General features: G+C 34.1%; 3 protein-coding genes across 3 annotated transcripts in view; 1 reads left to right on the forward strand and 2 right to left on the reverse strand.

The window, feature by feature from the left end:
• Positions 1 to 7,891, reverse strand: part of LOC106102794 (band 4.1-like protein 4B) — an 11,563-nt gene extending 3,672 nt beyond the window's left edge. Inside the window, exons 1-4 of the mRNA XM_013282378.1 lie at positions 7,617 to 7,891; positions 1,895 to 2,034; positions 1,200 to 1,347; positions 462 to 634 (exon numbers count right to left, since the gene is read on the reverse strand). Of these exons, the coding sequence (XP_013137832.1) occupies positions 462 to 634; positions 1,200 to 1,347; positions 1,895 to 2,026 (453 nt within the window). The 5' untranslated portion in view covers positions 2,027 to 2,034; positions 7,617 to 7,891. The remainder of the gene's footprint in view (positions 1 to 461; positions 635 to 1,199; positions 1,348 to 1,894; positions 2,035 to 7,616) is intronic.
• A 903-nt stretch (positions 7,892 to 8,794) lies between these two features.
• On the forward strand, positions 8,795 to 12,836 carry LOC106102883 (nucleolar protein 9). The gene is made up of 7 exons (XM_013282485.1): positions 8,795 to 9,140; positions 9,300 to 10,167; positions 10,901 to 11,054; positions 11,472 to 11,600; positions 11,714 to 11,881; positions 12,084 to 12,239; positions 12,499 to 12,836. Exons 1-7 carry the CDS (start codon positions 8,909 to 8,911, stop codon positions 12,739 to 12,741), a joined length of 1,950 nt encoding a protein of 649 aa, XP_013137939.1. The 5' UTR covers positions 8,795 to 8,908; the 3' UTR covers positions 12,742 to 12,836.
• Positions 12,819 to 15,526, reverse strand: LOC106102885. The gene is made up of 3 exons (XM_013282486.1): positions 15,468 to 15,526; positions 13,583 to 13,745; positions 12,819 to 13,199 (listed from the first exon to the last, which is right to left on the reverse strand). The coding sequence occupies exons 1-3, from the start codon at positions 15,519 to 15,521 to the stop codon at positions 13,072 to 13,074; spliced, it is 345 nt and encodes a 114-aa protein (XP_013137940.1). The 5' UTR covers positions 15,522 to 15,526; the 3' UTR covers positions 12,819 to 13,071.
• Positions 15,527 to 15,940: the final 414 nt, after the last annotated feature.

A 15,940-nucleotide genomic window follows, 5' to 3' on the forward strand; every position in this document is an offset into this window, starting at 1 on the left:
CGTCTCGGCGTTTCCAATATGACATGTGGGAGCGCGGCAATACACCCGCCAAAGCGAGCACGGCCAAACACTATTTCTCGAAGCTCTCTTTGCACTTTTACACCCCTGTAAATTCTTTGTGGATAAAGATAGAAGGCACAATAGAACCTCGATAAGTTAAAGTCCAGGTAAAACACAACTATTTTAAGTTATAGTGGTTTTAAGTTATCAAGGGTCTATGTTGTAGGTCTATTTGTTGAAGTTCGAGGGGTTTTTAAGTTACCGAGGTTTGAGTTATCGAGGTTCTACTGTATTTCCAAAATATCTTTTAATTGTAGTTACCTAGTAGTTTACAAATCGTAGTTATTTGAATTTTTCATTTTTCTACACAATGATGCTACAAACTAGAAATTTTTAATTTAGGAGAAACTGAAAAATTAGGGGCTTGAGTTCTTAGAACATTCCATAGCTTGATATTAGAGGGTCCCTAGATCATAAGAAACTAAATAAAAACTGAATACATGAAATGAGGACCTACCTTCCATGATGTCTTGTCTCACGGCCAGGCTGAGCTGGTACCTGGAGTTATCGTCGCGTAGTTCCGAAGGCTCTGGTGGATAGAATTTCACCACGAAACGTACTTCCCACGGCTCGTCTGATAATTATTGTACCAATTTATTTAAACACACTGTAATTAAACACACACTTCTTTGTTACCTAAGATGCCAGCAATTACAGCATATTTTCGAATAACTCCTTTTTTAATAAAAAGCCCTAAACTTACATCACGCTTTAGGCTATACATTTTCACGCCATTAAACTTATGGGGGTAAGTATTTTGGATAAAAACCTGAATGTGGGAAAGAGACCATAAGTTGCTGCCAACATCAAGGAAGCAAGGTTGTCATGGTTTGTCATCTTGTCATGTCATTTTGACATTTGTAATTAATAATTTGACACGTGTAAACTATAAAATGATTTTTTTTTAATTTCATGCGGATGAAGTCGCACGGGAACAGCTAGTTCATTATATTTGCAAGTATAGTAAATGACCATTGACTAAACTATCGCACGACTATTATGCGATTGGTGATTGTCACCAGTTCAACTATTTAGTTGCATTAAAAATCGAGTAGTGTGGGCACGACCATAAGCTCATAAGGATCAAAGACTAAACAGTTGTGCGATATTTTAGTCAGATTTGTGCACTCTAAACATACTTCTGAATGTCTTGGCGAGTGTCCTCTCCATGTCTATCCAGACACGTTGTTCTGTCTGGTTCGCGCGAATCACACCGAAGTAATCCCTCTCAACTATGTCGAGGTCATCACAGATGCGGTCCAGCAAGTCTACACCTCGCGCTTTACGCTGGAATTAACAGTTTTAACTATATCAACTAAGAGATGGTCATCTTTTCCGTGAATTCTATTGTGACCTCTGTTAAACTGCTGATTAGATTTCAACTAGTAAATTCTATTTAAATTTTTCTTCTGAGATAAGAGATAATTTGTTACTTTAAATGGATAGTGTGTGTTACTTTTTATATTATAAGGTGGCAAACGAGCAAGCTGCCAAAATGGTGGAACGACCGCTGCCTAGACATCCGCAATTGCAGATGCGATAACCTTACTCGACGGAAGAGACGCATATATAAAGGACTTTTCCCCGTCCTATGCTTCTCCTCCACTGTCTAATTCACTGTTCTTTCCTGTCCTTTCTTCTTAAGTAAAGGAATGAAAGGGAAAGGGAGTTAAATTAGGCTCGACACAACATTCATCAGACTATAAGTTAAATTGCTTCCACTTGACGCCTGTCTTCTGTGTGATCGTGGTATTACACCAGGCGAGCCCTACTGTGCGTTGTTAAAGTGGGCTCTACCATTGTTTAAATATTACTATTAAGTTTTAATACTTACGTCAACGTCAATACTGATATACTCCCCGTCCAAGAGTTGCACGCGAACGCGCTTAGTACATCTGCCCGCCCGCGCCATGCCCTCCTCCGACGTGCTGCCCGACCCCGCCAGCCGGCGCAGGCTCTCGCGCATTATATTACCTGCAAGTAACAATACATCATCACCTCTACCTTATCCTACTCCCGTAGGGCTTTCGTCCTCATAACTCTGTCATCCGTCATCTCAGTCATCACTCCCTTCTTTATCCTTTCACGCACTCCATCTATCTCTTTCATTTCATCTACCTCTTATATTTTGTTTTTTTTTTTATTAGATATCACTATGTTTTTATGTCTAGGTTTTAAGTTCAACTTACCTTACCTTACCAAAAACTTACGAGTTTGAAATATATTTAGTTATATTCCTTTTATACCGTGACTAGTGTGCGGCGCATTTATTTAATTGCTGGCAACAAAACTAAGTGATTTCTCGTAATTTTTGTTTAAAGACCAAGGTTTTCTTTACAAATTGTGTCAATTTTCTTTACAATAAAAATGACCTTGTGATAATTACGATTTTTAAGTTACGCGTCATCGCTTTAAGATACTGTTTTGTTGTAGAATTCAATAATGTTTTCCATTATTCTAAACAGATTTCTGGAAATTTATATCTCCATTCTAGACATCATCTAAAGTTTTATTAGATCCCTTTAATAGCAAATCTTACGTCAACTGGCAAGAAGCCCGCACTTTACTACGCATTCTCACACGCAACTCGCCCATTAATAATGCAACTATACTATGTGACGGTCACGGGCCTTGTTCTTCCTTTAATTATTAAATTATTTCTTTTAATTACAACGAACCTTCTTTTGCGAATACCTAAAGGCTACTGTAACTTCGGAATTCAGGTGGCTGTGTTCTTTGTTTGCACATCTATACAAATGTTATAAAGAGGAAAGATTTGTAATTTTCTATGTATTAAAATAACTCAAAAAGAACTAGGCCGATTGCAAAAATTCTTTCACCATTCAAAAGCTACATTATTTTGTCGTCATTCGAGTTTCGAGTGAGTTATAATAGTAAGGTTTTTATTTACCTATCAATCCGTCAATCTTACAGATCCTCGTGTTATTTTGGCAATACGTTATGGCGCCTTTTAGTTTATGGCTCAACTATTTCCGGAGCCAGATAGGCCATTGCGTACTTTACTATCGCATAAATAAACACTCGTTAACCGCACATTTAAACTAGAAAATGAAATGAAACAATTTCTATTAACATGATTAAATTAAGTAAAAAATATTGCTTTATTTGCGATATATTTAAGTGCGGTATTTTAGATTGTTTTTTTTTATAGTTTACAGCCTAAGCACTTCAAAAACATTCTAGAAAAAAAAAACAATTTACTTAAAAATAACGATATAATTCCTTGAATTACTTAGACATCCCTTATTGTAGCTATTATGTCTAAATTGTATATATATTATTATTTTGAAGTCAGTGTCAGTCAAAAGAAAAGTACAGAAAGCCCAATAACACTCGCCCTGAAAATGGACCCCCGATGGATCTGAAACTAGTCTGTGCCACCAAATAGACGTGAGTGACAACCGTTTAATAAATAGTTAAAATACTTGTACAATACATAAGATTTAATAAAGGAGATCTAATGGCCGGTTTCCCAACTACATGTAACTATTCGTTAGTGTTTTTGGTTCGATAACTTCAAGAAATGCATTTCAGAACTAACTTGAGTTTCACTCCTTAAAGTCTTAGGTCCATCTGACACTATTGAATCACTAGGTTACTATAAAATAAATGGAAACTTCAGAAACCCGGCATAAGTAATTCAAGGAATTATTTCGTTAATTTTCAGTGTATTTTTTTTTAATGTTATGTTTTTAGTGTATTTTGGTAGTCGGTTTTTTGTTGAATTTGTTATTTTACTTACACATAATTTTCGCAACACAAAGTTATAGACACTTGCACACGTTCGCAGCGCAAAATGTGAATTATACAAACTAACATTTGTAATGAATCAATACGTCCATCTGTCAGTTCGTACACATTTCAACTAACACTGTGTTTGTATGTTATATGAACTAAGATAGAGTACAGATGCTAAAATTCTGCGCTCTACGTAAAACGAGCCTTGGGTTCGATCGATTTTAAAAAAATGAATAAAAACTCACTATTACAATGCAAAAGTTTGCGCGGATGGGTGTTTGTTAGATTTTGTAACCTAAACTGATGAAATTTGTCCTTGATGAAGAACAGTTTAGAAGAACACATAGGATACTTTTGCTTTTTTTAATTCCACGCGGTCAGTGACGCGGGCGAAAGCTAGGTATACTGATTTTGGCTCTCTGTATTGGGTCAGTGTGGACTAAACGCTCAGTAGAAACGCACCTTTAATCTGACCGTTAATTTTCAATTATATTTTGTACAGGAGTAGCAGTGGAAATGCTACAACAAGATTAGTACAAATAAACACCTACCAAATTGTTAAAGATTATCCGCGTCTGTGCAACGTTTTAATATACCATCATTTGTTAAGGTATATAATAAATTATCATGTTACTGGATTTAGAAAACTAATGAACTGAATAACAGGTTATTAAAACAAAAAGAAACGTGAAATGTTTTTAAAATGAATTCATTATCTTTCTGTCTTTATCCCACTTACGTAGACCAGACGCGTGTCATTTCAGACGACTCTTAAACATATGATTTTAAACACTTCGATTTAAGTAGCCAAGCAACTTTTGCGAGAGACAGTGGAGTTCGGGTCGTCTACAGTTTTCTGTCAAAGCAAGTCGTTTGTCACCTGTTTGTCAAAATCATGACAAAAGTTGCTACGATTTTAATGATGTCGGTGCAAAACAATTGGCATTCGGTACATCGGTACATGTGTCAGCATTAGTCTCTACCTGTACTGATCGAATAGACGACTCGCGTCGACGATTCATAGATGAGCTTCCTTGTGTACAAAGGACTTTATATGTGTGAGGGACTGAAAGAAAATCTTAATTTCCACAACCTTGATTCCTTGTGTGAAAATAAATAATAAATAAATACTTTAAAACAGAATATTACAAGATTGTCTGTACTTATGTTAAGGTTAATTTTACTCTGGCAAAAAAAGGAATAAAACCCGACCTGTTCTGGGTTACATTCCTATGTGACTCATGAATTCTTAACCTTTTTTGAAACATGAAATAAACTATATGCAATATAGCAACAATGATAGTTATTTAGTTGTGCCTAATATCATTGTTTTAATACTACTTCGTGTCATAGAAATTCTATGAAGTTTACAGGGTTTTTGGTTTAACTTGAGTTTTAGTGCGTTGAAATATAGGTTAACCTAACACTAATGAATCACTAGATAATGATAAAAGAAATAACTTCAGAAACCCAGCATTAGCAGTTGATATTTAAACAAGGTTTAAATGGATAAGTTAAAAACCTGTCTCAAACTTAATCGCGGCTAAAGCTATAGATTAACTTATCTATATCAAGATATTATCATGTTTTGTCTTTGTTTAAGAAAGTGGTCATCTTATATGCTCACCTAAAATAAAGCGTAAACACACACTTCTTTGTTACCTAAGATGTCAGCAATTACAGCATACTTTTAAATAATTATTTTTTTATATAAAAATTCTTACACTTCCGTCACGCTTTAGGCTATATATTTTCACGCTATTAAACTTAGAGGGTAAAAATTTTGGATAAAAACCCTAATGTGGGAAAGAGACCATAAGTTGCCGCCAACATCAAGAAAGTAAGATTGCCAAGGTTTGTCATGTCATGTCATTTGGACATTTGCTATTGATAATTTGACAAATTTGAACGATAAAATAAAATTTTCATAATTTCATGCGGATGTAGCCGCACGGGAACAGCTAGTAGTACATATTTATGTTTTTTTGTTACCTCATAACTTCGATCCTGGTTGACCGATTTTGATGATTCTTATTTCATTCGATAACTTATACTTTTCCGGAAGTACCATTTTAATTTTACCGATATCTAACAATTAGTTTTTAAGTTATCCTTATTAATATTTGTAATGCCAAAATTACTCACTATTTTAATCCGGATTTTATAATTCTGTCTTACCTCGTGTATCCAGTAGATAGAATTAATCTTTGTAATTGAGGTCGACAGGGTATCCACTTAATTTGAGATCCACTTGCGGTTTATTGGCCGAATCAATTTCGTAACGAACCCGCAACGACCGTCCGAGATATAAATCTACTATTCTTTTAACGAAAAGATTTAAATACTTAGAGCGTGCTCACATTTAAGAATAAATAATCGCACAACCTATCGTCAACTTGCCCTTATCCCTTATCGGCATAGTATGTGCTGCTTTTCCATACATCTCTATCAGCAGTCGTATCTGAATCCACTCCTTTCTTAAGCATATCCTCTTTCACACAATCCATCCATGCTTTTTTCGATCTTCCTCTTCCTTTGTAGCCATCCACATTCAATCTTAACACTTTCTGGTTTATGTCCTCCATCGTCTCGTCGCATAACATTTCACGCTAACCTTTTGCTTCTCAATTTCTCCACCACTGGCGCTACTTTCAAACTTCCTCTAATATACACATTCTTAACTATATCCATTCTTGTCACACCACATATCCATCTTAACATACGCATCTCAGCCACAAGACACATGCAGTCTCCTTTCATCCGCAACTTTGGTTTCCCAACATTCAGATCCATACAATACGACAGGTCTTATAATAAATAAATAATCTTAAATCATCGCACAACTGTTTTTTTGCACAACTAAAAATCGAGTAGTCTCGCTTGGATCCTAAGAGCTTATATGGAGGTGTAAAAGCTGATAGGAATCCAAGAGAGACAACAGATCGATAGTTTAGTCAAATGTGTGCGCGTCCTTTTAAAATAAGTAAATAGAGAAATTAAACTAATTAACGGTTTAACTCACATTTCATCATCCGGTAAGTACCGACTAGTTTCGGGCATGTCTATGGTCCATACAGGATGAGTATTACTTTGGCAGTATGTTTTAATAGCTTAAGCCTGGGGAAATAGCTATCGATTATTATTAAATAAATTAAGAGATTCCTAACAAAAGCATGAGGTAATTTAAGTGGGACAATGGCTTCATTAAAAGAGGGTATAAAATAAAACGACAGCTGTAAAAAGAGTTATTCAATTATACACCTATTTGCTAAATTACACGAAATAAAGTAATCCTAGATAATAAAAATAATAAACACATATTAAAATTTTCTTAAGGAATATTTTTATTTCGGAATCGAACTTTGAATTGATTGTAAACATACCTCTGATTACTGACCTATCAGTCTAAAAGCCTTCGTTAATTATTTCAAGGATTGCTACCTTTGTGACAAACTTTAAAAACCGCAATCCGGACGCATCTAGACTTCCAGACGAAGTTATCGAATTAAAATAGGGACAAGGTTTTAAATAAGTTCAAATAGGTAGCCAGAGTTTATCTGAAAACTTCATCAAATTTTCATAACAAAATATCTTCCAATAGTCTTATAATATTGTATTACCTTTTACATTATAGTTGAATAACTTATAAATTCTGTTGATTACAGTCAACTCCAGTTAGTTATCAAGTTGCGTAAGTTAAGTAAATGAGACGCCGGACGGGTTACAGCGGGACTCATCGGTCAACGCCTTTTATTTCTCGTCACACAACAATTTGAATTACATTTTCAAATACGTACCTCAAAAATCCCAAGCGATCTCTGTAAAGACTCCTCGAGAAACATAAACACTGCGATTCCCGCCTTTGTTGAAAAAATTAAAGTTTTTAACTTTTCATAATACACTACCTACTGAGTTGTAAGTCCACTTGACAAATGGTTACGAAAAAAATTTGAACACTATTTAATGTCAATAAACTTTTAAATTAAAACGTTATTTTTATTCTTATAAGAATACAACCATTCCTAAAGGAACCAACTACAAACCAGTTTGGTTACTAACTCGCGCGTAGAATGGTAGAAGCTCTCGTGTTGCTGCATTCATGAAAATGTATTTAATGCGCGACAGAAATATATCTCCGTCTCATTCTAAGCTTTAGCTTTCTTTAGAATTCCTTAGGGCGCGCTCGCTTGTGGTATACAATAGTTCATTGAAGCGTTGAACACTCAATATTCATAATGCGTTTCCCGCGCTTGCCTACAACTTATTTAGAGCTGCAACAAAAGAACACCTTGAAATTAATATAATAGGGCAACAAATTATAATTAAGGAACGCGTATATTTTTAATGTTGTGTCGATTAAAGTCAAAGAATAAAAATAATTTTTACTTCTGTTCTCGACAAATTAATTATGCAGTTGTGTGTAACTAAGATAATTAATATTTGGTAAATCGAAGTAAGTCCCAAATGCAATAAAATGGTTTTCATACATACATACACACTATAGGTAACATAAGAGATTAATTAAATGGTTTTCACATGTCTATTGTTACATGAAAGTATGTGCTCAAAAGATAATTATAGATTTTTACAAATATAATAGCATCACGAAGAACTCCCACTTTAAAAAAAGTTTACAAACAATGTCATGTTTGTCGCATTGTTTATAAAAAAGATAAACATTTGTTTTATAGGAAACAAGAAAAAATCTACAAACTACAAACACAAGCTTTGAGTTAAGTGTTGGATTCAGGATTATAATTGAAGATATAAAGTCTGAAGTACATTATACAGCAGCATATTGAATGAAGTAAATATAAAATTGGAATCATTTTCAAACAACAAATAGCAACAGTTAACTTTTTAAACAGGTTTAAAGATAACAACTTTACGTCTTATATGGCTAAAAAGTCTCGCTACCAAGTCATGAAATAAAAAAAAATATCTAGGGAGCGTGTTTTTGACATTGACACATACATAACCTTTCAATTTGTTGTTTTTACCCGAAAATGTGGCTTATATTTTTTGTTTAAATTCTCTAGATTTATAAAAGTAACATTGACTGTTTTTGACTGTTAACAATTAATACAATATGAGCGAAGAAAATATTGAAGTAACTGAACCAAATGCAGGGGAACAAAATGAAAATAATCCACATAAACGAAAGTGGCGTAAAAAACGAAAGAATTTCTTATCCAATGCAAAGAAATATGCTAAGAAAGGACAGATGGGTCGCGGAACACAAATACCTGAAGAGTTATATCAGTATTTCGTTGGAATTTTGGAAGCTATCAAACAAGGGATCGAAGATAAGGATGAAAAACGTGAATATCTTTTTAGTTTATTTATTCTTACTAAATTAAACGTATTTTACAATATAAGATAAATTTAAATTGCAAACTATTTATTTCATAAAGAATTACAATTTTTTTCGAGTCTTAAATGTGACAATTTAAAGATAATTTTTATTTATTTCTTTACAGAGGCTTTAGTTAACAATGTACTGGAGAGAAGTAAAGGTGAAGAGTTAAACATAATGGGCAATCAGCTAGGTTGTCGTGTTATAGAGCTTTTAATACCATATTCAACATCTGAAGATCTAGAACGATATATAGAAGTTGTCAATTCAGACTTACGTAGACTCTGTTCAGATAACTTCTGCGGTTATGTTCTCAATAGTATGCTGACTGTTTGTAGTCACAGAGCTACAGATCAATTCCAGAATGATCAAGAAGTAGAAGATGAAGTACCTAAGAAGAAGCGAAAGGTGGAAAAATCTAAATACACAGAAGAACATGTTAAAAATTGTCACGAATTTGTTATGAAAATGTCCAAATATGTTTTGAATAATTTGGAAGATTTTGTTTGGGAACCGAACACAAATTATATGGTACGAACAGTACTTAAATGTTTGAGCGGTATAAATCTCTTACCTGGAGAGAAACCTAAAATAAATCTATTCAAAGAGCCGATATTACAAAACAAAGGAATACCGCCACACCATAGTGACGTTAAATATAGGATTGTTCCGGAAGAATTTCTCGAAGTAATCAAAGAGTTTGGCAACCGTCTATCACTTTGGCCTCAATTTAAAGATTTGCCGTTTGAAAATATGACATCAGCGTTATTACAAGTCCTTCTGTTTGCTGTTAAAAATGCTGACAAAACGTTAACAAAGCATTTAATAAAGAAATTATTGAATGAGAGTTTTGCACCTGATGATTGGGTACCAGAAGGATCTGATGATAAGAAAGATGATGAAAAAGATGTTAAAGGTGATGGAAATGATGAACAGAATGATACATCAAGTTCCAATTTACCTCCTGTCTTTAAATCGGAAGCAGCTGTAAGGTGAAGTATTTTTCTTCTTAAGTTTAATGCATGGTTTTTGACAAAATAGTATAAAGGCAACTTTGCCTAATTGACAGCTGAAACAACCTTACAATGATAAGAAATCCTTCTAATGAACAGTATTTACCCTATTTATCTGTTTTAAACCCCTTTTTCACTAGCGAGGCTGCTATAGAAAAAACACTATTTTCACCACCGCAGAGCTTCAATGTAAGACTACTATAGATTTTTTATGTCTTATTATTGAATTAATACATAGTAGCTTTTAACTGTGACTGTGCGGAATTGAAAACTTTATAAATTGTGTGTTTTCAAGACTGTCATACATATGTGACAAATTACAGCATTCATGAAGCCTAAACCTCCATAACATAACCAGCTCACTATACTTCCCCACCGAAGGGCTAGGAGTCTACCCTAATAAAGGGTGACTAGGCCATAGTCAACCACGCTGCACTGCGGGTTGGTTGACTTCACACATATCTTTGAATTTCTTCGCCCACATGTGCAGGCATCACGATGTTTTCCTTCACCGTAAGAACGTCGGGTAAATTATGTACATATGAAAATTCGAAAAATTGAAAATTACATTGGTACGGCAGGATTCGAATCCAAGACCTGTAGATTACAAGTCAAGTGTTTAAACCACTGAGCCACCGACGCTCGAACCTCCATACATCCATAGAAATTTTCCAATTCATAATATTAGTATGATTCTCTAAATGTTTTCCAGGTTATTAGAGGCTGCGCTGTTTGTGGCTAAAAAGAAGATGTATACTCAGATTTATGCTAAATGCTTTATCAATCGCCTCGGTCAGCTCGCTACTGTCAAGATGTTGAACTTTACTGTGCAACGGTTATTTGACAACTGTCAGATTAAAGAAGAGGTATGCCATACAGTTTAAAAATAACTGCTAAATTTAATGATAAATAAAAAAATGATTTCCAATACTATGATGTAGTATGAATGTAAATGCATTAGGAAGTAGCTGTTGCCCGCAACTTCGTCCATGCAATGTTAAGATTAAAACGTAGCGTATAATATGCCTGTCTACGTCAGCTATCATTCAGTGAAGGAAGTCTAAGTCGGTGCAGACGTTACGGAGACTACCAGAAACGCAGCTTGCGAACAGACAGACAGACAGACAAAAAAAATTAAGTGCTATTATCGTTATCAGCAACGCAAATACATCATCTTCCCGAAATCTGGAATTTTTCTTCTGATATTACAAACAAACACTCCAATTTTATTATATGTATAGATAATATGACTTTTAACTTTTTAAATCTTGATTTTTTTTCAGTTTGAACCAATGTTTGAAGAGATAAGTCCCAAATTTGAGGAGATAATGTCATGTGGTAACACCGGCGTGCTGGTGGCATTGGCCAAAGCCTGTCATAGACTGAAAAGCAAGCAAACACAGTTTGTGCACGTAAGTTACAGGAAATAAATTTAGACTCCATTTGTTTAATGTATGAAATAGCGCCATCTATTGGCTGCATTATTAAAGTAAACTAAATAAATTTATTTGTTATCTTCTTTTAGCATCTAGAAGTATTACTGAAGTGTACAGAAGAAGCAGATCAGAAGTACTTCTCAGTGTTATGTCTGCGATTGTCTCCGCTAGACAAAGTGGATGTTAGCAAATTTTCGGAGGAATATTTTATAAATATACACGGATCTATTATATTGCAAACTATATTAGACTTTCAGGTATGTTATATACAGTTATGTTCAATAGAAATGATATTTAATTGCGCGCGGACAGAGTCGCAGGCGAAAGCTAGCAAGATAATAAAAAAAAAATTAAATCTTGTAGTGTTTTATGATGTTCATAGATGGCGTTGCTCTTTAGTTTCTGTTGCTTTTTTTGTCTTTCTATATTTTGTTCTTTTGACTATAATATTAATTCCAGAGGCCAACAAAAGCAGTATCAAGCTTATTATCTCTGAGTGGTGAAGAATTAGTGGTAATATTAACCGACGCTAAGGGCAGCCGCATTGCTGACGCGCTCTGCTCGGGACAGCAAGTAGGAGTTAAATCCAGAGATAAACTTGTTAAAAAACTTAAGGTAAGACTAAATTAACTATTATTTTAGATAAGAATTGATTACTAGTTTAAATAATAAATAAATAATAGTAGTTTAATTATTAGCTTAATTAAATAACAAGGTGAAACGTTTGTACATATGACGGATAGATGGCGTTGTCATTAATTTTTAAATAATTTTGTTAATTTGAAAAAGATTTTTGTGGTAATGTGTTGTAATTTTGATAACATTGTCATAAATGTTACGTTTTTTTTTTCATGTTTTTTTAATTTTTTTGTAGGGCTTCTATCAAAAGCTAGCTCTATCCCAGCACGGGTCGCGGGCATTCGAGCAGATATTCTGCGCATCCTCTCCGGAGCAGCAAGTCATGATAATGTCGGAGTTATCAGACAAGAGCAGTTTGCTGAAAGGCTCGCAGTACGGACGAATTATTGCTGAGAAATATGATCTGGCGACATTTAAACTGTCCCAAAAAGCTTGGGAAAAAGCCAGGAAGAAAGCTACGAAAATACAAGATAACTAATTTTAGACTAATCATACCTATTGTTTAGGTAATTATTGTTATATTTAGATATAAGGATTTAAGAATAAACAATGAAATAAATTTAATTAGTTTTATTTTGGTTTTTTATTTTTTTGCACAGATAACATCTGAAAATAACAATTTTCTTACTAATACAATGTATCTCAAATCTTGTTTAATTCAAAAAGTTAAAATAAACAGGACTGTGAAAAACAAAAAAGAATTTATTTTTTGTAATTTTTTTTTAGACTATTAGGTAAATTTTGATGATATGACATTTAAAAGTATTAATACGAAATATGACAAAATTAGAGTTACAACAGTTTCCTATTAGACCGGATACTGACAGACGCCGTTGCAGCCGCGCGGCACCTCCCCCGGCCGCAGGCGACACGCGCGCCCCGAGCACATGTACTCACCTTTACGTAAATTTACCTCTGGACGAGACTTTGTTGTAGCTGAAAATATAAATACACATATCTAAATTAAACTAAAATTCACCCTACAATGGTTGAAGTAACGTCTTATTTGGCTTAAAAACATCAGTTCAGATGAAAGATTACTTTTTCATATAAGACCATACCTAATACTAACGGGAAAGTTTGGTTGTATGGATATTTCTTTCGTGTTTCCTTGCTTTTGCACCGATCAAAAAATCTCGTAAGATTGATTCATTTTTCAAAACCTACTATTGTTTTGAAAACGACATCTTTTAAGACATTTAAAAAACGTAAGCACTTACAAAATAGTTGTACTAAATAAGCCAAAAGATGGCGCTAAACTAAACTCCATAAGAAAGGGATCATTACGATAGTTCGACTTTTTAAAAATCCTTTCATACCTTGAGGATTGTGATGTGGTAATGTCTTTCTTCCCTTTACATCTTGTGCGTGAGAAGATCTACGGACGAGCAGACGCTGTTCTAGAGATCTGAAGGTGTCATCTCGGTCTATCGGCGTACAACTGCCGACCCACACCATCACCGACATAGTACCTAAGATAATCTGTAAGAAATAATTAAAATAATAGTAATATTATAAAAGCGAAAGTTTGAAGATGTTTGTTATAGTCTGTAGCCTAAATGGCTGAACGGATCTTGATGAAATTTGGCATAAATATAGAGGACAGTCAGGAAGAACGTATTTGTTTATTAAATTCCACATGAACGGAGTCGCAGCCAGATCCTAGTATTATAAAATAAACAAAAACAAATCCAGAGTTTTATCAAGAACGGTAACAATAAAAGTAAAAAACACATACTATTTTATCCTAAAAAAACATTTGAAAAATCTCCGCAAGTTTATTGTGATTTAGATTCACATGACTTTTAATCTGAATAAACAAAACAACGCATTATTCTCCGTTAAACTCATTCTGTTATTAAGTGGAAAATATGCGTCATTTTTGTTCAGAACAAGCACGAATCTTATTTACTGGACACGTCACCGTATGAGCCATTGATTATGAGTACTGAACTTCTGTGTTACCAGAAGGTTAATGGTCTAAATGTAAACACATTACATAGTACGAAATTTAAGTACAATATTGTCTAATAAATAGAAATATAACAAATGAAGTACCGCTTTCTTGACTTTTTATGTGTAGTCTTTAGGTACATGCAGTGGGACAACATAGTTGGTTTTGGCCTGAATCTGTAAGCTCCGCGCCACGAGATTCGGTACATACTTCTTATCCTCATTAGGATACAATCACACAAACTAAAAGCATTCAGATAAGATTTTCATGGCTTTTGATATTTAACGGATCTCGTTTTGAGATCTCCAGTCTATGTGAATGGGCCCTTATTATCTTGACAGTGGTAGACTACCTACTAGGCCCACTTTAACATCTTAGCACTGTAGGACCGGCACGCCCGGTGTAATACCACGACCACACAGATGACAGGCGTGAAATAAAAGCAATTCCGTGTTTCGTCTGATGAGTGTGGTGCCGGAGGCCTAATTTAAGTCCCTTTCTCTTTACCACCCTTTTTATAAGGTGAGGATGGGAAGGGGAAGTGGATTTGACGGAGGAGGAGATACATAGGAAGGAGAAATACCCTCTTTATGTGCGTCTCCTCCTCTGTCGGATAAGGGTAGGCAAAGCATCTGCATTTGCGGATGTCAATGGGCAGCGGTTGCTTCGCCATTTTGGCGGATTCAGGTGGCCGCTTGCTCGTTTGCCACTTTAAGTCATAAAAAAAATTATGATCGTGTTAGTGAATAACGCAACGCACTTAAGTTTGTCACGTTTATCTTTGTTGACATTGAATAACAAAAAAGCTAATAATATTAAATTACTTTTGATAAAAATCCATTATAACTAAGACCACTTAAAAAAACATAATGTATTCAAATAAATCAACATATGTAGACTCTCCATTTTGAGCTTTAAAACTTGTTTTTATTAATAAAAATCGTAATCACAATCTACTATAAACAATTAATAAATTAAAATCATTTATAATGACTAATTAAATTTTAAATAAATAATTCCGATTTTCTTGAAGTATGTCCCAAAACACCAATAACGCACACCTAAACAAGATTGCATAACGTTCCAATATAGACAAAATAAAGTTAAAACTGAACTAAAACCGTATATTATTATAATTTTACTTTCAAAAACACAATAAGTATTAATAATTAAATAATAACACAATAATTAATACGATTATTTGTTTAATTAACACTTAAAAGTGTAAACAAAAGCTTTGTTACACTCACCAACGTGCGCATGACCTGGCCTCCTGTACACCTTCTCATAGACTGTACTAACATAAACATCTGACTCGTTCTTGTAAGAAACTCGTTGTACAAGGTGACTACATATTGCGAAAAAAAGGAGATATTCCTGAGAAATAAGATCGAATTTTTATTTATTGATTAGAGACGAAAAAAAATATTATTAAAACTGCTTACTATTTGTGGGTTTCAATTTTGAGTTTATAAAGGAACTACTTAAGGACAGGTAGCGCCATCTACCTACAATGTGAAAATTGCATACATAATTATCTATTTTTTTTGGTGTCTGAACAAACGCACTTATAAAATGTATTTTGTTAACTTGTAAAAAGTTTAACGATAACATTTTATTATATACTAGCTGTTGCCCGCGACTTCGAGCACGCAATATTAACATAAAAAAATAAATGACATCTGACCAGTCATTTCGGACATTACCCGAAACATATGCGGCT

Source organism: Papilio polytes, unplaced genomic scaffold (genome assembly GCF_000836215.1).
Source record: "Papilio polytes unplaced genomic scaffold, Ppol_1.0 DF823901.1, whole genome shotgun sequence".
Lineage (NCBI taxonomy): Eukaryota > Metazoa > Arthropoda > Insecta > Lepidoptera > Papilionidae > Papilio > Papilio polytes.